General features: G+C 37.7%; 1 protein-coding gene across 1 annotated transcript; it reads left to right on the top strand.

The window, feature by feature from the left end:
* The first annotated feature begins 20,396 nt into the window (after nucleotides 1-20,396).
* LOC143620737 (protein ORANGE, chloroplastic-like) lies at nucleotides 20,397-25,770 on the top strand. Its single transcript, XM_077092365.1, has 8 exons — nucleotides 20,397-20,766; nucleotides 22,856-22,970; nucleotides 24,131-24,247; nucleotides 24,405-24,491; nucleotides 24,693-24,769; nucleotides 25,007-25,134; nucleotides 25,258-25,394; nucleotides 25,534-25,770. Exons 1-8 carry the CDS (start codon nucleotides 20,570-20,572, stop codon nucleotides 25,609-25,611), a joined length of 936 nt encoding a protein of 311 aa, XP_076948480.1. The 5' UTR covers nucleotides 20,397-20,569; the 3' UTR covers nucleotides 25,612-25,770.
* Nucleotides 25,771-27,357: the final 1,587 nt, after the last annotated feature.

Here is a 27,357-nt window from a genome sequence, read left to right on the forward strand (position 1 = left end):
TGCCGCCCGCGCTCAGTAATGTGCATCCAACGTTCCATGTATCCAATCTCAAGAAGTGTTTAGCTGACGAGAACCTTCACATTCCACTTAATGAAGTTCAAGTTGATGAAACTATGCATTTCGTTGAGAAGCCTGTTGAGATTATGGATCGCGAGGTTAAGCAAACCAAGCGCAGTCGCATCCCCATCGTGAAAGTCCGTTGGGAGTCCAAGCGCGGAGCCGAGTTTACATGGGAAAGGGAAGATCAAATGAAGATCAAGTACCCGCACCTGTTCTCTGCGCAACCTACTTCGAGATAAATTTCGGGACGAAATTTCTTAAAGTAGGGGAGACTGTGACATCTGTCCCGATCCGACCCGACCCAGGTACCCGTCTCTCTGATCCGATCTCTTTCTTTTATGATTTAATATTTATTTATACTTATATTTTACTTTTAATAATAATAATATATTTTCCTTCCCGCCTCTTTCTCTCTCTTTCTTTCCGCCGTCCCGTCCCTCTTCCCTCTCTCTTTCCGCCTTCTTTTCCCTCTTGTCGCCGTCCCGCCCTTAAGCCTTGTTTCCCTCTTTTTCTTCTAACTCTTTGCTTGTCCTTTGTTCCTTCCCGCCTAAGGTTGTCTGCGCAGCCCCACGCGCCAGACTCCTTACAAGGAAGCCTGCGTGAAGACCATCTGTTCCAGCGATACGCGAGACGAACTCTTCTCGCAGCGCGCTAAGAATTGTAATTCTTCTCGCAGCGCGCTAAGAACGGTAGTTCTTCCCGCGACGCGCTAAGGATTTGTAGTTCTTCTCGCAGCGCGCTAAGAATCGTAGTTCATCCCTCGACGCGCGAAGAATTATAGTTCTTCCCGCGGCGCGCTAGGAATTTTAGTTCCTCCCGCGGCGCGCTAAGAAATGTGATTCTTCCCGCGGCGCGCTAAGGAATGTGATTCTTCCCGCGGCGCGCCTTAGCCTTCTCGCGCTAAACCCTTTGAGTTTTCTTCTGTTTAATCTAGCCGTTTGCTTTTGTGTTGTCTTATCTCCTGTGTTGTTGACCTGACCTATCTTATGTCTGAAAAGCCACTTTTGGCGCAGCATGCGCACCAACCCCATTGGTTGACAGAAAAAGTGACTGACATTATCTTTTGAGATCTGCTTTTTCCATGCTTGACCAGTACCTTTATCTGATCCGCCCATGCTTTTTACTGTTCCCTGTCAGCTTTATCTTGCCCCCCTGCAGCTGCCATATCTTCTGATATCTTTTGCTTTTGGAATATTTTGCTTTTTGAGATCTTTTCCCCATTTCTAGGGATTGTGTTCCCTAGGGTTTCTCTATAAATAATAATGTTATTTTCCTAACACATCACACACAAGCACTTAATCTCTCCTGTTCTTCCTTGCTCTCTGCCGTTGATCCTCTGCCGTCTCTCTCCTTGCCTTCGTCTTCCTCCCTGTTCTGCCCTGCTTTTTCGGTAATATAATATATATATAATAACTTACTTATTAATTATGCTAACTTATAATCAAGACTTAAAACAATAATCTTATTTATAGGTTAACTTGTACTTGTTTAAAGTTGGTTCTTGCATTATCTTTCACCGCATCTTTATCAAGTGAGTAATCTCGTACCTAATCCCTTTTTATTTTTAATGTTTTGGGATGTTCATGTGTTCGTACAAACTTGAGTCTTAAACTGGTTTATGAACTTTAGTCGCGCAGTATCCCATGTGTTGAGGACGTTTACTTGGCTGTTTATTGGTATGTGTGTATCATTAACCGCTTTATTCGGCCTATTCCGCAGTTTTCATGGATCCATTAGATGAACACGGGAGACCTATCGTTTACGGTTTTCTTTGTTTACACTTGCACAGATGTTTTCTCGTTTTTGTGCTCAATTGGGAGCACGGATTGAACTATGAACTACGAGCTATGATCTATTTAGGCTTGATCACAATCTGATTGCACCCTTGTTAAACACCAGACATACACGTGTTGCGCGCAGATTTATTGTTATCTATGTATTGTATTAAACTTGATTTCTCACCAACACGCAAGTGTTTGACGTTTATTTTAACACATGTTCAGGTTTGCAGTAGCTGTTTTGGAGCGTGTGGACACATAGGAAGTTTTCTTTATTTTGGACCTAGATTAAAATGTATCAAGACAAGTTATTTGTTGTTCTAATATTTTGCCTTATAATATATTGATTTATGTTATCTTGTGTTTACTTTGCGCGTGCGCGAATGAATGTATTTATTAAATATTGACACCCAATAGTGTCACGAGTAATGAAACAATATGTGGCGCCCCGATGTATAATCCGCCTTTGGTCGGGGTGTTACATATAACAGAGACGGTAACCGGGGTGGAAATTCATCGGGTAATCAGGACCAGCAGAGGGGGTCCTCGGGAAATGTGGATGAGTCGGTGCACTCAAAGTTGGATGCATTGATGAAGTTTATGACAGATCATAAGGCTGAAACGAAGAAACAATTTGAGTTACATGATAAGTCAGCAGGGTCAATGTCAAAGCAAATTGGTCAGCTCGCAGCAGATATGGCAAAGTTGCAAAAGAGTGCAGGTCAACTCTTGAGTGATACTACAGTCAACCCGAACCATTACTGCTCAAGCTCCAAGAAGGGAAACAATGTGCACATCAATGCTGTAAGTCTTTTACCTCATTTTGAAATTTCTAGTGTTGAAGTGAATTCACCACCACAATTTGTTGAGGGGGTGGTGGAAGATTTTAGTGGTGAGAGTGATTGTGTCGGTAAAAATGACTCAATTTTCCAAAATGAATCACAACCAAAAACATATGAAATGTCTTTTTATGAAAATTGCACATGTGAAAAATGTTTAAATGGTAAATTGACCAACATGAGAGATGAGGAGGTGGAGAATAATACCACCTCAAGTAAACTCCAAGACCCAGGAGTGCCGCTTTTATCAATTCAAATTAGGAAATTTAAAACTGATCGGACACTTCTAGATCTGGGAGCATGTCTTAGTATCATGCCTGGTAGTTTATATGATCAATATGAATTTGGCCCATTAGAAAGGGTAAAAACCACCGTGGTGTTGGCGGACCAAACTCATACACTTCCCCGGGGCATGGTGACTAATGTAATGGTTCAAGTGGAGGAGTTTTTCTACCCAGTTGACTTTCTTGTACTTGACTATGCTAAACGTGTGAATAATACACAACCACAAGTCATATTGGGTAGGCCATTCCTTGCCACAGCACATGCGGTGATTAATTGTGCTAATGGGATATTGGAAATCAAGTGTGGAGACCGTGATAAACGGTTATTATTGTTTGAAAATTCTACTAACCCTCTTGTTGACAAGTGTGTATCCTTGGACAAGGATCGTAGAAAAGAGGAATGTTTTGTGATTGACAGGATAGATAAGAAGGGATTTGAGAAACTACAGAGTGAAAAGGTGGAAGAGAAAGGTAACCGACCAAGGAAGAAGAAAGTGAGACAGCCACCCAAACAAAATGATCGAGAATGGAGATTGAGGATGTTCGGGACAGATTCTGGCCTATCGGAAAACTGGCAACAAATGATTGAAGAAAAGCGTGCTTATAATGAGAAGGTTGCACGGGAGCGGGCCCGACGCCCACCTTGAATGGCATACAAGTCTCATAAGGGTGGTAATTGTACATTTTGTATATTTTTAGTTTCCATTTTGTTTTAGTTTTTATATTACTAATTGTATTTCAAGCGTACCATCATAGCAAAAGCTAAGTGCGGGGATACCGCACCATCAGAAAACGAATTTTCAGTTAAGCGATCCAGAGTGCTTTCATGTTCTTTTTGCTGTGGTTAATCCAGGTACGTGTAAATTTTGTTGTATTTGGAACTTTGTGGGTGTAGTTCACTATAAACCCTCACGAGACCCCACTCGTCCTCCCGGGCTACCGGGGGGTTTACATGGCTTGTTGCATACGCTAAATGCAATCGTGATTCCTACGAAGTGAGTTAGGTCTTTTAACGTTTTTAACTAACTTAACATATTTTATTATGAAACGAATTAATTTGGCTCGGTAATGGTTTAATAAAATTAACAATTATTCATTTTCGAAACTCTTAAAAGACCTATGTCTTACACTTGTGAGAGGCTTGCTTCTACACATCTCGAGATTTTGCAGGTTCGATTGTCAGTTTGGTAATTGGATGAGACGAGAGTATACGAGTGTTACGAGAGTTCACGAGCCGACTGGTCCTTCTCCAGTCACGTTAATATCAGGTGATTTCAGTTTCATAATTTAATTTTGTTTATATTACTTTAAACGTTAAAAGTGTAATTGTATAATTATTAGTAGAACCGCCACACCTGACCCCCAAAATTTTAAAATTGCTTAATAGTCAAAAAGTCAATTTCAACCACGTCCCTCAAATATTTATTAATCGTTCTATCATGTTTAAATTTGAGGACAATGTTAACTATTTTTACATTGAGGACAATGTAAACCTCAAGTATGGGGATGGGGGAAATTTGAAAATTTTTAGCCCGATAGTACCTTGAAGAGTGTTCAGAAACCAAAGTTGTTAACTGTTAATTATTGCCATTAATGCCAAGTCATAGGTTTCTGGTCATGGTTGGTTTTTCAGCATCTCATTAGTCTTACTCACAAATGTTTTTATAACGAGAAGTTGAAAATGGGGTCGTTTAGGCGGGAATAACGAGTCATGGGGACAGGTACACATGTTTATATCGTCAGCCCCATTCCTCCGGTACGTGTGTGAGTTGACCCAAATATATATAATACAAATATAATATATAGTACACACATGTCATTTGAGTGTTTTCACTGATGTTCATGGATTACGGGATCACAGTTGGCAAAATGCAAAAGTGATAGAGGCAGCTAGGTTAAGCCTCGTCTGGATGAGCGTGAGTGTGGGTATTGGGGGGTTGGGGCCTCAATATTACACATATGAGGTGAGGTTAATGTGAGGGGCGGGGGGTTGGGTCCCTTAAAAAACCTTTCTTGGACTTATTTTTCATTTGTTTACCCCGACATTATGTTACGAGACGATCCAGCTTACTAGGTTTATTTGTAATTGTATTTGTTTTTGTTTTTGTATTTGTTCCATTATTAAGCATCACGTTATTATGCTTAAAAAACAAAAAACTTGAGGAAAAAGCCAAAAAGATGTCTGTTTATATTCAGTCATGTATTCAGTAGTTCGTTTATGTACAAAAAAAAAGAAAAAAAAATATGAAATCAGCATGTATGTTAGTTTGCTTATTTAGAGGTTTTATAATAACTCAGTCAGTTTGTATAGCAGTTTCGTTTATTTAGATGTTTTGAAATAAGCTGGGTCGGATCGTTTGAGCTACTTAAATATTTCTCTTCCATACCCTTACACCTGGCCCCGTTACAACCCTTTTAAAGACCTCTTGATTTGAATTTGTGCCAAAGCAGCTTGATGGATTAATATGTACTTATGAGTGATATTGAGAGTTGAGTGATACTGGCACATCTTTTGCTAGTCCATATATCAAACCGAGAGGAGAGATGTTATATTACGAGTAGTATGAGCATGTGTGCCTTAACCGAAAACAAAGTACACATGTCTGGGCGGCTCTATTGTTTTTATTATAGCATTTAACCGTATTTGTGAGATGTCAATCTAAAAACAGTGTCAGTCTGGGAAACTGGGTATGACCTTAAACCTTACTAATATTAATGGCGATAATCTACATACCTATGATGGAGGTTAATGTTTACTTTAGAGTTTGCTTGATGGCAAGCAAAAGATAAGTGTGGGGATGTGATGGTCGGGTATTTTGTATGTATTTTAGTGTATTAATTATGTAGTTTTATTGAGTATATTGTTAGAACTTTGGTACTTCATACGTGCTTTTGTATTTCAGGTAATTGATCGTTAAAGATGCTAAATGGGAGACCTGTACGAGCATGGAATGATATCTCGGGAAAACCGAAGCATTATTTGATGTCTTGGGAAGTGTTTCAAGGATTCGGGAAGAGTATAGATGAGTGATCATAAGCCGATGCTAAAACTGAACAAGATGGGTTGACGAAATGTGACCTTGAAGTAAAACGAGCATATCCTGAGCTAGAAAATGAGTTACGAGAGCCAAAATATATGAATTTTGGGTTTATCGACGAGAGGAATCTGAAAATGAGGTTTTCTTAGGTCGCGGTACGCGATGGGATGGTCATACGGCCATCGCGTACCGCGACGGGAGTGCAGACGAGAATTTTAGGTTTATATGTTATTTTTAATTCTGAAGAACCCTAACTCCATTTTGACGAACGATAGGCGATTCCAGCAAATCCAAGAGGCGATTTCCACCATTATAGCTTGTGCTAAGACCTTCCACATGACCCATATCATCCGTATCGAAGATTTGATGATGTCTCGGCTCGGCTAATCTTCTAGAATCGCACCCGGGATGTATAGTTTGTAACCTTTTACAATTTTTCTCATGTGATTAAGAATACTTATGTTTTGTTATTGGAAGATTGATATATGATTATTGATGTTTAGTATTTCTTTGTGTTCGGTCGGTTTAGGTTTACGTTAGTCTGAACGATCTGTTACAAGTTGCTAGATAATTAGTCATATAACTGTTTGGTTAGATTGAATACGATAAAACGTACAATTACCCTTAACTGAGTCACACTGGCAAGGACTGTTTGATAACCAGTGCCATGTGTAAAGAAATTGTTGACGTCTAAGGTTTTGTCTGGTTGATCAGTTTTCAGTTAATCGTTTATAATAAATCTGTTAGGTAGCATGAGATACTGTTTGGTTGCTTACTTGAATTCCCGGGTGTGATTTGCTTTGTTAACCGTTTACAACTCGTTTATTTGTTCGTTGCTTAGTTCTCTTAATTCAAAATATTGCTTGTGTGATCAGCACTGTCACACCCCCATCTAAGGCCTAGGAGTATGACCCATAAGTTGGTATCGTAATTGTAAATAAATCGGAGTTACGTTAAATTGCGGAAGACTTATAAAACTTTAAGGATCGAAAGTGTAATTTACATATATATTCAAAAGACGGGATTATAACACCCGCTTAAGTTACAAAATATTTATGTGTTTAATATTTACAAACCATCATGTTTATATATTAAGTTACAAAAGAAATCCGAGCCAACGGATATATCAATAGCACTTCGATACTCCAAGTGCTAAACTTGTTCACCTGTAAATATATCAATAGCACTTAGTTAAGTACCCGTAAATATACACAACGGTCGTACTCCCTGCAGGAGAGCGTCCTACGACCAAGGGTGGTGCGATCATGCCCATACATCGCATAGTACCACCTATGTAAGGATCCAGACATATGTATACCACAGCCTGAGGGCTAGGTTTATACCCATAGTTATAACGGTTTTAGGAACACATAGTTCCTTATAAACAATTTCATATAAGAAGTTGACTCTTTTGAAAACAAGTTTAAAAGTTTGGGGGCGTATTCACCTTGTCTCTTTAGGATCGGCATCACTCACCGTCCAAGGGTCTTTCCCTTTTCTTTATCTCGAACCTATAGTTACGAGTATAAATATTTGTTAGTCGGATACACGATTCGGCTTAAGACCTTTAGTCTTATATCTCAATCCTCGATTGAACCTCTAGTTCAATTCTTATTTACTTGAAAACCTCTTGTTTAAAAGTAAATTTATAAACCTTTAGTTTATATTCAAAACCCGACGTTTCTTCTTCTCCAAGAAACGTAATCTTTTTATTATTTAAGAATACTCTTTATTCATTAAATAATAATTTCATAACAAAGAATATATACATATATACTTACACACATATATATGCTATCACTATATTCAACAATCAAACTTTTATTTATTTATTTGTTATGTTTTCTTTTCTTTTCTTTTTTCGAGGTATCGAGTATAACCTCGACCTAAGGCCAAAGCCTTGAATATAAAATTAAATTATATTGAATTCGATATTACGCCTAACCATAGTGGCGTACCGAAATCCTTAGGGACTTTGAGCAGCACTCCGACAATGCTTTACTTCTCGATTGTCAAATGAGTACACCAAACTTAAATACTCGTTGACACACTTATCGAGACTCTTTGCCATTCCAACAACACCTTCTTTGGTATGTGGGTGGAGGGTAAGACAACTCAAAGGAAACGTTGATACACAAACGGGATATTCGAGGCACGCTTATCGAGGAAATCGTGGCACGTTTTACGAGGATTTTTAGAGAGAGAGTGATATTTCTAGAGAGAGGTTAGAGAGCAGAGTTTGGGATGTGAAAATGATCTGCCCTTAGCCGCTATTTATAGACGAAATTTGATGTCCCATCGCGGTACGCGATGGGCTTCTGGGCACCCATCGCATACCGCGATGTAGCCCAGGTGAGTCACACCCTAGGTCTTCCACGTGTTGACACGTGGCGGACATTGCGCCATGTGTGGACACGTGGCGCACCACGTGTCTCGTTGTCGGACATTCCATCGCGGTACGGGATTGGAGTTTCTTCTGACTCATCACGTAGCGCGATGGGTCAGGAAAACTAATTTTTCATTTTTAACCCTCTAGTTTTGATTTTGGCAATTTTAGTCCCTAGACTTTGGAAAGTTGATACTTTGAACTCGAAATTTTCACATGTTACATCCTCCCCACCTTGAAACAAATCTTGTCCTCGAGATTGCTTTACTCGAACAAGTGTGGGTATTTTCTTTTCATTTCCGATTCGAGTTCCCAAGTATATTCGGGCCCTCTACGCGAGTCCCATTTAACTTTCACAATTTTCAAAGTTCTTCTTTTCAATTTCTTTGTTTTCGAATCTTCAATTTTAATTGGACGTTCTACGAATTTTAAATTTTCGTTTATTTCTACGTCTTTCAATGGCATAGCCAAAGATTCATCGGTCAAACATTTACGCAGATTCTAAATATGGAACACATCATGTATTCCTTGCATTTCCTCAGGCAATCGCAATCGGTATGCAACAGGTTCGATTCATTCAAGTACCTCGAAAGGTCCAACGAATCGAGGACTCAATTTTCCTTTCTTGCCAAAGCGAACAACGCCTTTCCAAGGCGAGACTTTTAATAACACTTTGTCACCGACTTGAAATTCTAACGGCTTACGACGAACATCGGCGTAGCTCTTTTGGCGATCACGCGCCATCTTAAGTCGTTCTCGGATTTGGAGAACTTTGTCGTTTGTTTCTTGGACAATCTCAGGTCCAGACAATTGGTTGTCTCCGGTTTCAGACCAACACACGGACGTTCTACACTTTCGACCATATAACGCCTCAAATGGTGCGGCTTGAATACTTGCGTGATAACTATTATTATATGAAAATTCCATTAGGGGTAAGTGGTCGTCCCAACTTACGCCTAAATCTATCACACAAGCGCGGAGCATATCTTCCAACGTTTGAATCGTCCTTTCGCTTTGCCCATCAGTTTGCGGATGATAGGCAGTGCTAAGATTCAACTTCGTACCAAGAGCTTGTTGGAAGCTTTTCCAAAAATGAGACGTAAAACGACTGTCTCGATCAGATATTACAAACAGCGGTACTCCATGCAAAGCGACAATGGTGTTTACATAGATACGCGCTAGTCTATCCATAGAGTACGACTCATTGATGGTTATAAAGTGTGTGGATTTCGTCAATCGATCTACAATCACCCAAATAGCATTGTGTTGTCGAGTCGTCTTCGGGAGTTTGGTAATGTAGTCCATAGTAATTAACTCCCACTTTCAAACATGAAGTTCGGGTTGCTGAAGTAATCCTGAAGGCTTTTGGTGTTCAGCTTTAACTTTTAAACAAGTTAAACATTTCGCAACATGCGAAGCGACATCCCTTTTCATCCCATTCCACCAATAATTTGCTTTAAGATTGTGATACATCTTATCGTTTCCGGGATGCATCGTATATTTTGACTCGTGAGCTTCATTCAAGATTTTCTCACGTAAACTTCCAACGATTGGTACCCAAATTCGGTTTTCCATTCTAAGGATACCATCGTCACCCTTGACTAACGAGTCAATGGTGCCGTTACGTTTTTCGTCGGAGATTTGGTTTTCATTGATCGCTTGAGCTTGAGCAGATTTGATTTGTTCGAAAAGATCAATTTGAAGTTCTAAGCACAACGCTCGGACTCTTTTAGGCTTTTCATGCTCCTTACGACTTAAGGCATCTGTTACAACGTTGGCTTTGCCTTCATTGTAAACAATTTCACAATCATAGTCGTTGAGCGTTTCCATCCATCGTCGTTGGCGCATGTTGAGCTCTTTTTGATCAAAGATATGTTTCAAGCTCTTATGATCAGTGTACATGGTAAATCTTACTCCATAGAGATAGTGCCTCCATATCTTAAGCGCAAAAATTATGGTACCTAACTCTAGATCGTGAGTCGTGTAGTTCTTCTCATGTACTTTGAGTTGACGAGAGGCGTAGGCGATTACTTTCTTGCGTTGCATTAGTACATATCCCAAACCCGAGTGAGATGCGTCACTAAAGACTACAAAATCCTCAGTACCTTCTAGCAAAGCCAAGATAGGTGCTTGGGTGAGTTTTTGTTTAAGTATATCGAATGCCTCTTGTTGCTTCGTTCCCCATTCATACTTGATGTTCTTACGAGTCAAAGAAGTTAGAGGAACGGCGATTCGAGAAAAGTTCTCAATGAACCTACGGTAGTAGCCGGCCAAACCTAAGAAACTTCGGATCTCAGTTGGCGACTTAGGTACCTCCCACTTAGAGATAGCTTCAATCTTAGCGGGGTCCACTTGAATACCGTTAACGTTAATGACGTGACCAAGAAATTGCACTTCGTGTAACCAGAACTCGCATTTCGAGAACTTGGCGTACAACTTCTTGGTTCTAAGAATTTCAAGCAAAGTTCGAAGGTGAACTTTATGATCAGCCTTTGACATAGAGTAATAAGTATGTCGTCGATAAAGACGATAACAAATTTATCCAAGTAAGGCTTACAAATACGGTTCATCATGTCCATGAACGCGGCCAGAGCATTAGTAAGTCCAAACGGCATAACCGTGAACTCATAATGTCCATACCTCGTTCGAAAAGCAGTCTTCGGAATGTCTTCGGATTGAACTTTGAGTTGGTGATACCGGAACGAAGATCGATTTTAGAAAAGAAGCTAGCACCTTGAAGTTGGTCAAAAAGATCATCAATTCGAGGGAGTGGATATCGGTTTTTGATTGTAACTTTGTTCAACGCACGATAATCGATACACATTCGCATTGAACCATCCTTCTTCTTGACGAATAAAATTGGCGCTCTCCAAGGCGACGAACTTGGTCGAATGAAACCTTTCTCCAATAAATCATCGAGTTGTTTCTTTAACTCTTTCATCTCGGTTGGCGCTAAACGATACGGAGCTTTGGCGATCGGAGCAGTACTGGGAACAAGATCGATCCTAAATTCTACTTCACGATCGGGAGGGATTCCAGAAAGTTCATCAAGAAAGACGTCAGAAAATTCAGAAACGATAGGAACATCTTCGATTTCTTTTGGCTTTGACTCTTCAGTGACGTAGGCCATGAATGCGAGGCATCCTTGATTTAAACACTTGTTAGCCCTAATCATGGAGATTATGCTAACTTGGCCAGCGTCTGTGTCCTCTTCAATTCGAATCGTTCGTTTATCGGGGGATTGAAGTTCAACAGTTTTGCTATTGCAAATGATACGAGCATGGTTATTGGATAACCAGTCCATACCAAGTACAATATCAAAACCAGCCAGACACATAGGCAATAAACAGATAGGAAAAATATAACCAGCTAGAAGTATTTTTCCGTTTTCAAGGGCTTCGGAAATTTTAACGATTTCGCCACTAGCAGTCTCGACGCTTAGAGTTTTATCTAATTTAGTTAATGGTTCATTTAATAGACTACATAAACTATAATCTATAAAACTCAAATTGGCACCTGAATCAAACAAAACTCTAGCATAGGTGTCGTTGACTAGAAACGTACCGGTGATGGTTTCCGGCACATCAGCGGCTCTTTTTGTGTCAAGTACAAAGACTCGAGCGTTTCCCTTTTTGTTCTGGCCACCTCCACCTTCACCGCCAGCAGCAAGCATGTTCTTTGGGCACTCAAAACTCAGATGTCCCATTTCCTTGCAATTAAAGCAAGTCATCTTCTTCTTCCAACAATTAGTAGCATCATGTCCCGTACGATTACAGGACTCACAGACTTTAGGAGATGGGGCGAAATTGCATCGGCCCTTATGGTATCTCCTACAAGTTTTGCACGGCGTAGAGTTGTTTCGGTTTACGCCTTTGCCTCTAAAGTTGAAACTTCCACTAGTCCTTCCTTGAGCAGTCGTTGGAGTCACCTTCTTGTCCTCTTCCTTGTTGCGGACCATGCCGCCCATCAAGTAACCAGCCAACTCCATCGCAGAGTCAGCGGTTTGAGGCAAGTGTGACCTTACCATGTCATGGATTTCCCGCGGCAGTCCCCAAATGTATCTTGTGACCTTGCTGGACTCAGGGTTAACCAGCTGGGGAACTAGGCGACAGTATTCAAGGAATTTGGTATTGTATTCTCGGAGATTTGTCCCTACGACCTTATGGTTAAGAAACTTAGTTTGGATTTGATCAGTTTCGTGCATGGGATAAAACTTTCCCATCACCATGGCCTTAAACTCTTCCCACGTCAGGCCGTACATCACTTCTCTTCCCTTGCTCATCAACAGAGCATTCCACCATTCGTGTGCTTCACCCTTAAACATGAGAGCGGAGTATTGAATTTTCTTCTCCTCGGAAAACTTGCTTGTGATAACAAGAGTTTCCATCTCCTCGAGCCACCTCACGGTTGTGATGGCTCCCTTGTCACCATGGAATTCCTTCGGTCCATAGTACTTAAAATCTTTGAATGTACAACCATTAATATTGAGTTTCTTGAACTCACGTCTAATTCCGCCATCGGTGTTAGACTCATGAACACTCTCTTCAACTCGAGATGGGTTTGGATGAGATTTTTCGGATTTTCGAGAGGGATGAACAGAAGGATTAACAGTTCGGGAATGTCTAGATTGAGATCTAAACGCGGACTCTTCCCTAACCGCATCTTTAATCATCTTTTGGATTCTATTTATGTATTTCTTAGGAATTTCTTCCTCTCGCTCGTTCTCAGGACCTTTCCCTTTATCTCTCATTTCTCTCTCATAACGAACATTCTCGTTATTATTGCTTTGTTCAGACATTTTCTCTTAATATGTCTTTTATCTGAAATTTAGCAATTTCTCATATTAAACACACATTTTATTTCATATATACATATCACAAAAGGATATGTATATTTCATATTACACATAAATATATATATCGTTACAACGATATATATAACTGGTCCTATCACTACAAGAGAAAGTTTCAAACGTTCTTTATTTATTCGTACTTATATTACACATAACAGACAGGATTATTTTACACACAGTCTTCACATGGCCATCATCTTTAATTCTTCAAAAATTTCTTCACAACCTTCGATATCTTGTTGCACTTTTGAATGATTGTTTCTCCGACTTTCTTCTTTTTCTTCTCTTCCTCGTGCACCTTCTTCCTCCAATCGTCAGTTTCATGTAGAGCGCGGTCCAAGTGCTCTTCGTACGATTGTGGGATTACATTGGGGTATCCATACTGCGGAGGTGGGTCACGGTAACCCAACGTCACCATTTCGTAATGGTTCCTTGGTTCTGGATACGGAACATAATCCATGGTGGATGAAAGGTAGAGGTAGGTCTTGGCAACTTGATTCTGCTCACGGATCTCATCTGCTTGTTCTTGGATTGACGGAATCTCACATTGAAATGGTGGGAAGCTTGATGAAGCTTGATTCCTAAGTTTCTCAAGATGCTGGACATATGGATCCACAGAACCATAGCTTGCATTTTGGGAAGTGAGTGATCCTTCCATTGGGCTTGCCATTTCGTTGGAATTCTCAGGATGCTCTTCTTCCGGTTCTTTCTCATATTCTTCCTCGGGTTCCTCTTCTTCTTCAGGATCCTCTTCTTCGGATTCCTCCTCCTCTTTTGATTCCTTTTCTTCCTGTTCATCTTCCTCAATGGGTTGTGTGGTTTCATCGTTTATTGAGATTCTCTGGAAAATCTCAGTAGGCATCATTACCCCCATCTTGGGTCTACGAGACGGTTCTTCATTATCGGTTGGTTGGGAGTTGTCTTCATTGAAAGTGGAGCTTCCGGCATGCCACTCTTGTTGTTCAGAGAGATACTTCATCCACTCGGAGGATGGTTGAGAGTTTGGTAGGTATCCGGCTGGATAGCATTGTGGTGTCTTCAAGGGTTGGTAAGTGAAGATTTCTGTTGGATAGTATGTCGGTACTTCGGAAGGTTGATACATCGATAATGTCGGTGGGTGGTAGCTTGAATGTCTTGGTGGCTCCATTCCTTGGTTTGGTGGACTATCGGGAACATCTATTGGGTAGTGTCGACTTCCGGGGTAGTACACGGGTTTAGACAAGCCGTGTTCCACATCTTGGTTGAAGTATGCTTCATAGTAGCCGTCACTCATGTTGTCTTCGGGGTAGGGTTCGGCTATTCTGGCCTCCTTTTCCTTGCGTACAAAGTCTTCGATGTGAGCTTTAAACGACATCTAATATTATGGGTGGTTTAGAATGTAGAGTGGGAAAGAAAGGTTACCAGCCTATCTTATCCCTAAAACACATAATCAATTATTTCCTATACTTGGATCGAAGCTTGGGTATTGTTTTATGATACCCAATTCGCTAAGATCGATGGCTCTGATACCAACCTGTCACACCCCCATCTAAGGCCTAGGAGTATGACCCATAAGTTGGTATCGTAATTGTAAATAAATCAGAGTTACGTTAAATTGCGGAAGACTTATAAAACATTAAGGATCGAAAGTGTAATTTACATATATATTCAAAAGACGGGATTATAACACCCGCTTAAGTTACAAAATATTTATGTGTTTAATATTTACAAACCATCATGTTTATATATTAAGTTACAAAAGAAATTCGAGCCATCGGATATATCAATAGCACTTCGATACTCCAAGTGCTAAACTTGTTCACCTGCAAAATGTAAGAAAATACGTCTGCAACGAATGCTGGTGAACACGCTGACGCAAAACAACTTCTTTTACTTAATTACCCCTCGAGACTACGCCTGTCTCGGCCCAACGTGGCTTATGAATAATCAAGTCAAAAACACATTATAAACTAGAGCCTCTACACTAGGTCACCTCACGAACACCGCAACGTTCGACTTAGTTAAGTACCCGTAAATATACACAACGGTCGTACTCCCTGCAGGAGAGCGTCCTACGACCAAGGGTGGTGCGATCATGCCCATACATCGCATAGTACCACCTATGTAAGGATCCAGACATATGTATACCACAGCCTGAGAGCTAGGTTTATACCCATAGTTATAACGGTTTTAGGAACACATAGTTCCTTGTAAAAAATTTCATATAACAAGTTGACTCTTTTGAAAACAAGTTTAAAAGTTTGGGGGCGTATTCACCTTGTCTCTTTAGGATCGGCTTCACTCACCGTCCAAGGGTCTTTCCCTTTTCTTTATCTCGAACCTATAGTTACGAGTATAAATATTTGTTAGTCGGATACACGATCCGGCTTAAGACCTTTAGTCTTATATCTCAATCCTCGATTGAACCTCTAGTTCAATTCTTATTTACTTGAAAACCTCTTGTTTAAAAGTAAATTTATAAACCTTTAGTTTATATTCAAAACCCGACGTATCTTCTTCTCCAAGAAACGCAATCTTTTTATTATTTAAGAATACTCTTTATTCATTAAATAATAATTTCATAACAAAGAATATATACATATATACTTACACACATATATACGTTATCACTATATTCAACAATCAAACTTTTATTTATTTCTTTGTTATGTTTTCTTTTCTTTTCTTTTATCGAGGTATCGAGTATAACCTCGACCTAAGGCCAAAGCCTTGAATATAATATTAAATTATATTGAATTCAATATTACGCCTAACCTTAGTGGCGTACCGAAATCCTTAGGGACTTTGAGCAGCACTCCGACACTGCTTTACTTCTCGATTGTCAAATGAGTACACCAAACTTCAATACTCGTTGACACGCTTATCGGGACTCATTGTCATTCCAACAACACCTTCTTTGGTATGTGGGTGGAGGGTAACATAACTCAAAGGAAACGTTGGTACACAAACGGGATATTCGAGGCACGCTTATCGAGGAAATCGTGGCACGTTTTACGAGGATTTTTAGAGAGAGAGTGATATTTCTAGAGAGAGGTTAGAGAGCAGAGTTTGGGATGTGGAAATGATCTTCCCTTAGCCGCTATTTATAGACGAAATTTGATGTCCCATCGCGGTACGCGATGGGCTTCTGGGCACCCATCGCGTACCGCGATGTAGCCCAGGTGAGTCACACCCTAGGTCTGCCGTGTTGACACGTGGCGGACGTTGCGCCACGTGTGGACACGTGGCGCACCACGTGTCTCGTTGTCAGACATCCCATCGCGGTACGCGATGGGAGTTTCTTCTTACTCATCGCGTAGCGCGATGGGTCAGGAAAACTAATTTTTCATTTTTAATCCTCCAGTTTGGATTTTGGCAATTTTAGTCCATAGACTTTGGAAAGTTGATACTTTGAACTCGAAATTTTCACGGTGTTACAAGCACTAAAACCAGTTACTTCATAATTATAAATCTGTTACACGAATTGCATTGACCACATACTCCTTGTGATACGATACCCTACTTGCTCTATCTATTTAGAATAATTAGGTTTTTGATTGACTTAAACGACGGTCATCACCATGCCAACAAGAAACAAATCTCATAAATGTTTTACATGATTTCCTTCATGATCTTCAACAAGAGGTTTTACCTTATGAACATGTAAGTGAGTTGTTTTTTACCCTTATCAAAACAAGGTTGTTATCTGGTTTAAGAATGGAGAGTATAAGAATTTTAAGCCTAAACAACTATTGTCATGTGATGATTTGATCATGTTAAGAGAGCTTGACCTGTTGAAGTTATCTAATGCAAGAAAAGAAGTTGCACATCTTGAGTCGGAAGCGGAAGTGAGTTTGAAGGTGAAATGGTTAGAAGAATGTTGTAACTATGAAAGTGATTATGAAGATTTTCCAGACAATTTGGAGTATGATGATGAACTTTAAGGTAAAATATAAAATCTTTAGATATTGTTGTTAGATTTTATACAAGTAGTAGATGGTCAACACCTCTTTACACTTTCTTATAACTATAATTTGGAAGTTAAGATTTATTGGTTCCATATAACAACTTTAGTAATGTTTATATGTTACTAATTATTATACATGTTGTTTTATGTGGTTTATATTTTATATAATCTGCTATTGTGTTGTAACAATTTTCAGGTGTGTTAGGGAAAATAATTTTCTTTTGGTTGAAGTTTTCAAGATGTTGATGATGGTTTAATAGCAAAGAACATTATTAGTTATTTTGTCGATGTGTTTTGGTTGTTATGCTCAAATTAACTTATTGTAATTTGAAAGTTTTAATATTAAGACAATGTAAATGTATTAATTTTTGGTTGGTATGGTGATGTGTTTAGTGACATGTAAATCTATCAAGTTTTAATAGTTAAAGAAATATATGTTTGTTTAAGTTGATTATGTTTAGTGACATGCTATTCCACCCGCGTGTTACGCGGGCCTATACCCTTATAATATATTATTGTATTCCATTTTTTAACTTCACAATGAATTATTCGTGTTGATTAAAAATGTTAATGCTAACCATTGACATCCGCCAAAAGCAAATATTACTTGACTTTTATGTGGTAAAACTTTTGATTTTGATATTTTCGACCTATAGGTTTAATAGGCCCCGCCCCATCCACATTATCTAGGCGAATCATTATATCTTCAAGTTACCAGTGTAGTCACAGTCATTCATGTAACAACACAAAACATGTCATTTTGTAATGGTAAATTCTTTTAGATATAAGCGCATTCACGTTCATATTTTTTTTATTCTCACTTGTAAATATACCCATATAATAAGTTTCACTACTTTGTTGTCATTGTCACTAGAGGTGCACAAAAAACCCAAACTCGGAACCGGATCCGAAATAAATACCCGTAACCGGTTTTTCTAATACCCGGGTTTTTAATACCCGAACCCAACCCTACTCGTAGGGTACGGATAGGGTATGCATTTTGGCACTAAAACCCGAACCCGAACCGGACCCGATTTGTACCCGGTAATACCCGAAAACCCGATTTGTACCCGGTAATACCTGAACCCGGAACCGAGGTTTTCCAATACCCGAAACCGGGTATTTCAAATACCCGATGTATACCCGAAAAATACCTTAAAAATACCCGAATAATACCCCTAAAAAGTGTAAACTTTTAAAAAATCCAATCTATATAAAAAATACCGGAAAAAAACCCGAAAAAACCCGTAAATAGAGTTTTTTCAATACCCGATAATAGGGTATTCAAATACCCGGTTTTAGAATACCCGGTTCTATACCCTACCCGAACCCGATGCATAGGGTATGATTTTTAGAGACAATACTCGACCCGAACCCTACCCGATTATTACCAATACCCGGTCATACCCGAACCCGGTTCTATACCCGAACCCGGATATTTAAAAAACCTGATTTGTGCACCTCTAATTGTCACGGACACTTATGATATTTTCACACGATACTTTCAAGATCTAGCCTAAGCTACATATCAAATATTAAAATAGAAAATATATTTAAATATTGAATACTTGTTGTCCCCAACTAACAAAGTAAATAACTTATATTTAGACAAAAACATAATACTCATGCACTAACATATCAAACATCATCCATTTGATAAGTTGAAAGATACTTTCTGTTCCACCAATTGTTTTTTATTTTGCATTGGAGGCCACATGTTTTTCCCATTATCACCAAAAACATCTATAAAAAGGGTCCCAACATATTTATCAACTATCCAATAATAATGAATAGACGTGAAATGACAATTAATTCCAAGGGTTTTTTTTATAGTTTGAGCCCCTCAACTTGTATCATATTGCGGTTCACACATGTATTTATTATTTTGATCATATAAATTATTCGACCCATCCATTTCATCACAGATAAACTAAGCAAAAGAGACAACCTTCACCTAAATAATTTATGTCAGTTTGTGATATATTTAACTAAAAGCAAACAAATGCGTGGAAAACAACTTTCACTCATTTTTTCGTATGTAAACTTGAGTAGTTACATGATTAACTTAGAACACACTGAGACTGAAAAAAATATATTCTCAAATGAAATAACAAAACTAATATGAGTATGAGAATATGGAGATATTCAGTAAATAGATTTTAGTAAAGAATTACGAGAAATATAAAAGGATTTGTGTTTATTTTGTTGAAAATGATACATCAGATGATTATTTAACCAACTTTCTTTCTTCCACAACTCTTAAATATTTTTTATGAATTATGTGTAATGACATTACATAGTTCTTTCGTTATTATATTTGAAATTATGTTTTCATCAAATCTATGAAAATACAATATGTGATTAATAATTATATTTTCATATTTTATTTAGATATACGGTTCTTAAAAGCACAATTCTCGAAATGCTATTTTCTATATAATTTGTTAGTAGTAAAATCAAAACATTGAAGATGTATTATAACAATGCAAGATGTATATGGTATACCACATGGAAGTGTAAACTTAGTTCTTGTATTACATTATTTACAACAAAATCAAAATATAAAAGATCTATTATAAGAGCACACCGAGTGGTTCTGATTTCTCCAAAGCTCATAATTTCCCCCAAAATCAAGAGGGTTTCTACTTTTTCCCATATCAAAACCCCACACGATTCTTCCGACTTCTCCATTTCTCTTCTTGCATTTTCTAACAAAATGGAAGAAAACCAGCTTATAGTCCTTGTATCTAGGGATGTTCAAAAGACTCGCGACTCGTAGCTCGCTCAACAAAAGCTCGAATAAATTAGCTAAAAAAACTTGATTTGAAACAACCTGAGCCAAACTAGATCATTTTATTAATCGAGCCGATCTCGACCCAAGTTCGGCTTAGGTCATGGCTCGATCTTAGACTCGTTTGACTTCAAGCTTATGCTCGAACCGAACCGACCCACCTCTTTAATTCGATCCGAATATATCAAGCCCGAACTCACCCTGGCTTGACTGGGGTGGTGTTCATATTAACTAAAAAAATATGTTAAAAACACTAAAAAGCTAAAACTTGAAGACACAATATCATTTCAATAAAACTTGAAGGTAATTTATGCAATTTCCACTAAGAAAACAATAAATAAAAAAGAAATAACACCCACACACGTGTCACCAAACAACCTACTAACCTTCTTCCACTAATAATAATAATAAAGATCCGGTAACCTTCATAACTTGCTCCACCCTCACGATTCCTTATTGTCTTTACCAATAACACACACACACACAATTATTATTATTATTATTATAATAATTATTATTAGTATGATAATTAGTTAAATTAAACACAAGCAGAAATAATTAGTAATCATCAGTGTAGTAATAATAATAATAAGAGATGATATGTTCGGGTCGAATACTGGATGCTTCGTATCCGTTAACTCCTCCATGTACACACCGTAATCACTTTAGGTATCTGTTTAAGAGCCTGAACAAATCGGCGTCCAGATGGCGGTTCATGACGTCATCGTCTGATTCAGATGCCTCCATGTATGCTTCGATTGATGCTGACTCAGCGGCCAAAAACGCGGCAGGGTAATTAATTCATTAATTGTGACCTAATATTTGAATTAGTAGTTTATATATTTGCTGCTGTGGTTGGTTGTTGATTGAATTCATTGATGTATGATTTTACAGATATTATGAATTGTTGTGGTTACTGATGATATGAAGTAATTAATTAGGTCTGTAAACGAACTAGTGAACTGTTTTTTGACTGTTCGGTTGGAAGTTTGTTTGTTTGTTTAATAGATGAAATGAACGGACGTGAATAGGAAATTTGTGTTTGGTTAATTAAATGAACGGATGTGAATAGGAAATTTGTGTTCGGTTAATTAAACGAACGGACATGAACACGAACACGAACACGAACACGAACACGTGTTTTTGGTTTGTTCATTTATGTTCGTGAAAGTTTGTTTATTTATGTTTGCTTAGTCTGTATGCTTTGGTTGATGCTGCCTCAAAATTTAAAAAAAATCATAAAACATAAAAAATACGCAAAAATGAAAAATAAAAAAAATCAAAATTCTTATTTATCATCCCTGTTTCATAAAAAAAAGCCGTCTCGGTCTAGCTAAATTATACACATATGTATAATATTTACATATATGTATATACATGATTTTTTATACACATGTACAATTTAAGGTAAATGATAATGTACATATGTGTACATTGCGTAACTAGAGATTAAATGAAATTATACACATGTGTATAATACGAAGTTTTTTTATGAAACCGGAATGAAATATAAGAATTTTGGTTTTTTTACCTGTTTAATTTTTTTTTGTTTTATAATTTTTTTTAATATTTTTTTTAGAGATTTTTTTTGTGGCTCAAAATGGTTCTCAAAGTTCTCAATTTCCAAATGGTTCTCTTAGGATCCTTACCCTATACACACACACACACACACATATATATATATATATATATATATATATATATATATATATATAATTGTGTGTTTTGAGTTTTGACCTAATTTTGAATTGTTGTGATTACTGATATTGTTATGAAGTTGTTTTAGGCATGCGAATGAATGAACAGAACGTTTAGTGAACTGTTTGTTTGACCGTTCGGTGGGAAGTTTGTTTGTTTGTTTAATAGATGAAATGAACGGGCGTGAATAGGAAATTTGTGTTTGGTTAATTAAATGAACAGACATGAACATGAACGCGTGTTTTTGGTTTGTTCATTTATGTTTGTGAACGTTCGTTTATTTATGCTCGTTTGTTTATGTTTGTGTACATATTAATAAGAAAATAAATATTGGCGTTGTTGTTGTTGTTGGCTTATTGATCAAATTCGTTAGTTCATGACTTCACAGATGTTATTGTGGAACTTGTTTGTATTTGAATAGTTGTGATTAGAGGTAGGCAAAATAACCTGTTAACCGAACCAACTGGAAAATCGAACAGGTTTGAAACCGATTATGTAGAAACCGGTTTGTAACTCTCTCCACCGAAACCAGTTCAAAACTGGTTAACCGAAAGAGCGAATCGAAACCAAACTGGTTTCAACCAGAACTGAAACTGATCATAATCTGGTTTTGAATTTTGTTGACCGAACCAAACTGGATTCAACCTAGTTTTAAACCGGTTTGTGCACCTCTAGTTGTGATTAGTTGCTGTTGTTGTTGGCTTGTTATATGAAAGGGTAATTAATTTATCGAGTGTGCTTTGTAGTTTGTATTCGAGCCGGGGGTCTCACCGGAAGCAGCCTCTCTATTCCTAAAGGGTAGAGGTAAGGCTGTCTACATCTTACCCTCCTCAGACCCTACCATAGCTTTGCTATTGGTGGGATATACTGAGTACGGTGATGATGATGCTTTGTAGTTTAATACATATTAATTGGGCGTTTTGACCTATTTTTTGAATTAGTAGTTTATTTGTTGTTGTTGGCTTGTTGAATGAGTTTGTTAGTTCATGACTTCACAGATGTAGATGTGGAAGCTGTTTGTGTATACTCTGTGATTTGAATCTTTCGAATTAGTAGTTTATTTGCTGCTGCTGTTATTTTGTTGATCAAATTCGTTAGTTCATGACTTCACAGATGTAATTATGGAAGTTATTTGTGATGAATGTTGTGATTACTGATATATGAAGTAATTTATTGGGTACAGGTTTTGTATAATTGAAGGACCGGAAACAGTTCAGGACTTTGATAAAATGGATATACAAGAAATTCAGGATAATATTCGGAGTCGGCGGAATAAGATATTTTTGCATATGGAGGAGGTGAGCAAGTTTCAGTTTTCGATGATATTTGCTAGTTGTGTTAATATTTGGTTGTGAATTTTGATAATACACAAAATTTGAAAAAAAACTTACTGTTATTGATGCTGATAATTTTACCTATCTGCTGATATGCTGTAGTATATAGGATATCATTATTGTAACATCCGTTCCTCGTATCGATCAATATTCTCTGCTATACTCACCGCGAGGTTACACCTCTGTTTTTAGTTACTCAAGTGGAGACTTCTCAAAAGTTCACACGCTCTGAAATTTTATCTACCCAAACACGTTTAATTGTGGAATTATCTACCCATAACCAAAAATACATTGATGGTATTTAACCTCTCACACCAACCCATTATTGTCCTTTTTGCCCACCAAAAGCTCATGTCTTTGTTTTTATTACCCGAGTATGACCTAGTTGATGATTCAATTTGTCAAATAAAAAAAAAAATCAATCCTAAAGTGTTTCGATTAAAGCTTATGAAGGGGACTTGCTAAAATCATGTCAGAAATTCAGAATGGTGCTTAAAACGATGACGGAAACTATTTTTACACTCCCAATATTGATTACCTTCCATTGTTTTAAATGGTTTGGTTCTTATTTATTTAAAATATCCCTTTCTCAAATCTACGTTCTTCGAGACGTTGGATTAAGGTTGTAGACTTTTAAGGGAGTGTACAGACCTGTTTTTGATTTTGTAGTTATTAGTATGTATGGATGACTATACTATACTGTACACGAAAAAAAGAGGTGTTTGGAGTTAGGGTCTCATTGGGAGCAACCTCTCTACTCCTTGGGTTAGAGAAAAGGTTTGTCCCCGTCCCACCCTCCCCAAACCCTACTAATAGCTCTACTATGCGTGGGATTTTGCTGAGTATTTATTTATGCATTTATTTTTTATTTCTCAAATCTGTGTTGTCAATAGCTATTAACTAGTTCTTTCCTGAATTGACTTAATCCCTTAAGCTTTCATTATTTATTTAAAACATGTTATTAGTTTGACTTCATGATAACAGATGCTTTTATTTACAACTATTTACTGCTAAGTATGTCAAACCTTGTAATATTAGGTTCTCTCATTGTACTTGCTTTGTAATATCACTTTTTTTTAACAGAATTTGTATTTATAAGTACCATGTAATGTCATAATTTTCAGGTTCGTCGGCTAAGGATACAACAAAGAATAAAAAGTGCTGAACTTGGAATCATAAACGACGAACAAGAGAACGAACTCCCAGATTTTCCTTCCTTCATCCCCTTCTTGCCTCCTCTGGTACATATCTTTCTCTTATTAAATTGATATCCTCATTGCATATTAATTGACTTTTCACATTGTTGTGAATATTATTTTGCATGTTTATGCAATTAGAAATATAATTGTTTTTCTTTCGTTCTTCATGTGTAACTAACATATAGCTTCTCTTTTGCAGTCATCAGCAAATCTCAAACAATACTATGCCACATGTTTTTCGCTTATTTCCGGAATTATCATTTTTGGAGGTCTGCTCGCACCTACTGTAAGTTATTTTTCTTATTCTATATCTGCAGTGAAATGGTCACAGTTGTAAAGTCTTTAGGAACTAGATAAAAAATAAAAAGAATACTCCATGGAAGACAAGTTTTCTTTGAGAACTGATCACTTGGTTACATTGTTCTAGAAAATATGTGTGCTTTTTGTAGCTTCTTATCCTAATTTATATTATGAACTGTCGTCTCAGTTGGAGCTGAAATTGGGAATAGGAGGGACATCATACGCTGATTTTATTTCGAGCATGCATCTTCCAATGCAGTTGAGGTATTCATAGGCAAAAGTATAGTGCGTGTTAATTTTAAACAGAACTTAGTATTTTGTTCTCTTGTTTGTATTAATTGAACATTTGGTCAGTAGTAATAAGTATAACTTATGAGGATGGAAATGAGAAATATATGACATGATACTAATATGTTAAGCTTCTTCAATGTTTATCAAATTAGTTGGTAAATAGCTTCTCTTTTGGGCTCATTATGGTTTTGTTTTGATGCATAAATTTAGTGATGTTGATCCCATAGTGGCATCCTTCTCCGGAGGAGCAGTTGGTGTGATCTCAGCCTTGATGGTGGTTGAGATAAACAACGTAAAACAGCAGGAACACAAAAGATGCAAGTATTGTTTAGGAACAGGTAAACGATGTTTTAATGTTGTCATCAAATTTCAATTTTTTTGGTAACCATGAGAACACATTAGTGAAAAAGAGAACAAAATACTGAGTTCGATGTGCTAATGTGACACGCAATGTTATGCAGGGTATCTAGCTTGTGCTCGATGTGCTAGCACTGGGGCCATTGTACTTATTGACCCAGTTGCATCTACTAATGTCCGAAATCAACATCTGTCACCACCTAAAACTGAAAGATGTTCAAGCTGCTCCGGTGCAGGAAAGGTAAGTGCTTGTAATTTTTTCTTTTGCAATTGCTCAACGGGCGTGTACAAAATGGCACATTAATTTGCAGCTGTGTACAAGATGTTCAAAACTGGTCAAAATTTTGAATCTTATGCATGTTTAAACTCGGATTTTGCAGGTTATGTGCCCAACATGTCTTTGTACAGGAATGGCTATGGCAAGTGAGCATGATCCACGCATTGACCCCTTTGATTAGTAAAGTATATGTAGATTGTACTTCACCTCTTATTGTGCTTGTAATATAGATATCCAACCACATCAAATCTGTATGTCAGTTCTTGTACGGTACAAACTGTTGAAGACTATATATACAATCTTGCATGAGTTTATATAATATACCATAACTGTTTTGTTATTCTATAACTTGTTAGAAATTCAAATCATATTATTGTAGATGAATTCTTTCAGATTCAAGTAATTGCATGTTCTCTGTGATTTAAAAAGTGCAACTCATGTTTAGCTTTTGGAATGGGTCATACCATGATCCAATTATCCTGGTCATGGGTCAAACAAGCTTAACAGTATACAAGAAAGATCTAAGGTTAACTTCATTACGAACACAACGTCTATCTTTTCAAAGTAAAACTGAACTTATCACAACATTCTTCATCACTTATGAAACATGTTACACCAATACTTACGTCTATCTTTTCAAAGTAAAACCAAACTTATCACAACATTCTTCATCACTTATGAAACATGTTACACCAGTACTTACGAATGAAATCACAGACCATGTACTTTAGTTCTCTGAAGAAACCAAAATATGCAATTCTCCACCTGGTGCTGACAATCAAAGGAAGCGCCACAACCCAAAAACCAACAATGAATCCGGACACCATGCTGATAGTCAGTCCCCAGTCTGCTCCATGTGGTCTATCCTTTTCTTCTTCTTCTTCATGGTGGGCATCTGGTACTGCAACTGCACAACTTTTAGGCAGAGGATCTCCACAAAGTTTGTTGCCAAAGAAGCTGGACTCGTTGAAACTCTGCAGTTGTGTGCTTGTTGGGACTCTTCCTGTAAAATTGTTGTAGGACACATTGAAGCTGCTCAAAAAATTCAAGCTTGACAAGCTAACGGGAAGTTCTCCAGAAAGCTCATTGACAGACACATCAACTGATTCAAGTGACTTCATATCTCCAATATTCTCTGGAATGCTCTCTGTCAGTTGATTTCTTGATAACTTTAATGACTGTAACGAATGCAGAGTCATTAGCTCTCTTGGGATGCCACCTGATAAACTGTTACTAGAAAGGTCCACAATCAGCAAAAGCCCAAGGTTAGTGCTATATAAGTCTTCTCGTCCTTTTATCACTAATGAAGCACTACCAACAATTTCTATATCACCAATTGATATGGAGAAAGTCTATTGGTCATAGCTTTTCTCCCGGAGAGGATAGTGAAATTGTTGAAGCATCTTGGTATATTTCCTGAGAGATTATTATGAGCAAGGTCTAAGATCTGAACACCGGTAAGATAACAAAGCTCATGACTTATATTTTGTTAAAAATTGTTTGAGCGGAGGTTGAGGATTCTCAATGTTGAGAGCTCTGTCCCAAACCATGTAGGAATTCTACCAATAAATTTGTTTCCAGAAAGTTGTAGAACCAATAATTTTGACAAGTTCTTAAAAGAAGTTGGTAATCTTCCAAAGAGCTTGTTATTACACATGTTCAATGATTTCAATGTGGATAAAGATCCCAGAGTTCTTGGAATCTCACTTGACAAATTGTTGTTATTCAAGTTTAAGAACATCAAAATCGGGAACTTCTCCCAACACTGATTAGGAATGGCTCCGGATAGATTATTATTCGCAAGATTAAGAACATATAGCCATTGTCCACCATAAGGACATAACAAATGATGTAACAGTCCCTCAAATGAGTTATATGATAGATCTTGGGGAGTTCAGGTAACTGCCCACTAAACTTGTTATAACTC

This window comes from Bidens hawaiensis, unplaced genomic scaffold (genome assembly GCF_021521415.1).
Source record: "Bidens hawaiensis isolate Kalapana, Puna unplaced genomic scaffold, B.hawaiensis_p1.1 tig00002631_1, whole genome shotgun sequence".
Classification (NCBI taxonomy): Eukaryota; Viridiplantae; Streptophyta; class Magnoliopsida; order Asterales; family Asteraceae; genus Bidens; species Bidens hawaiensis.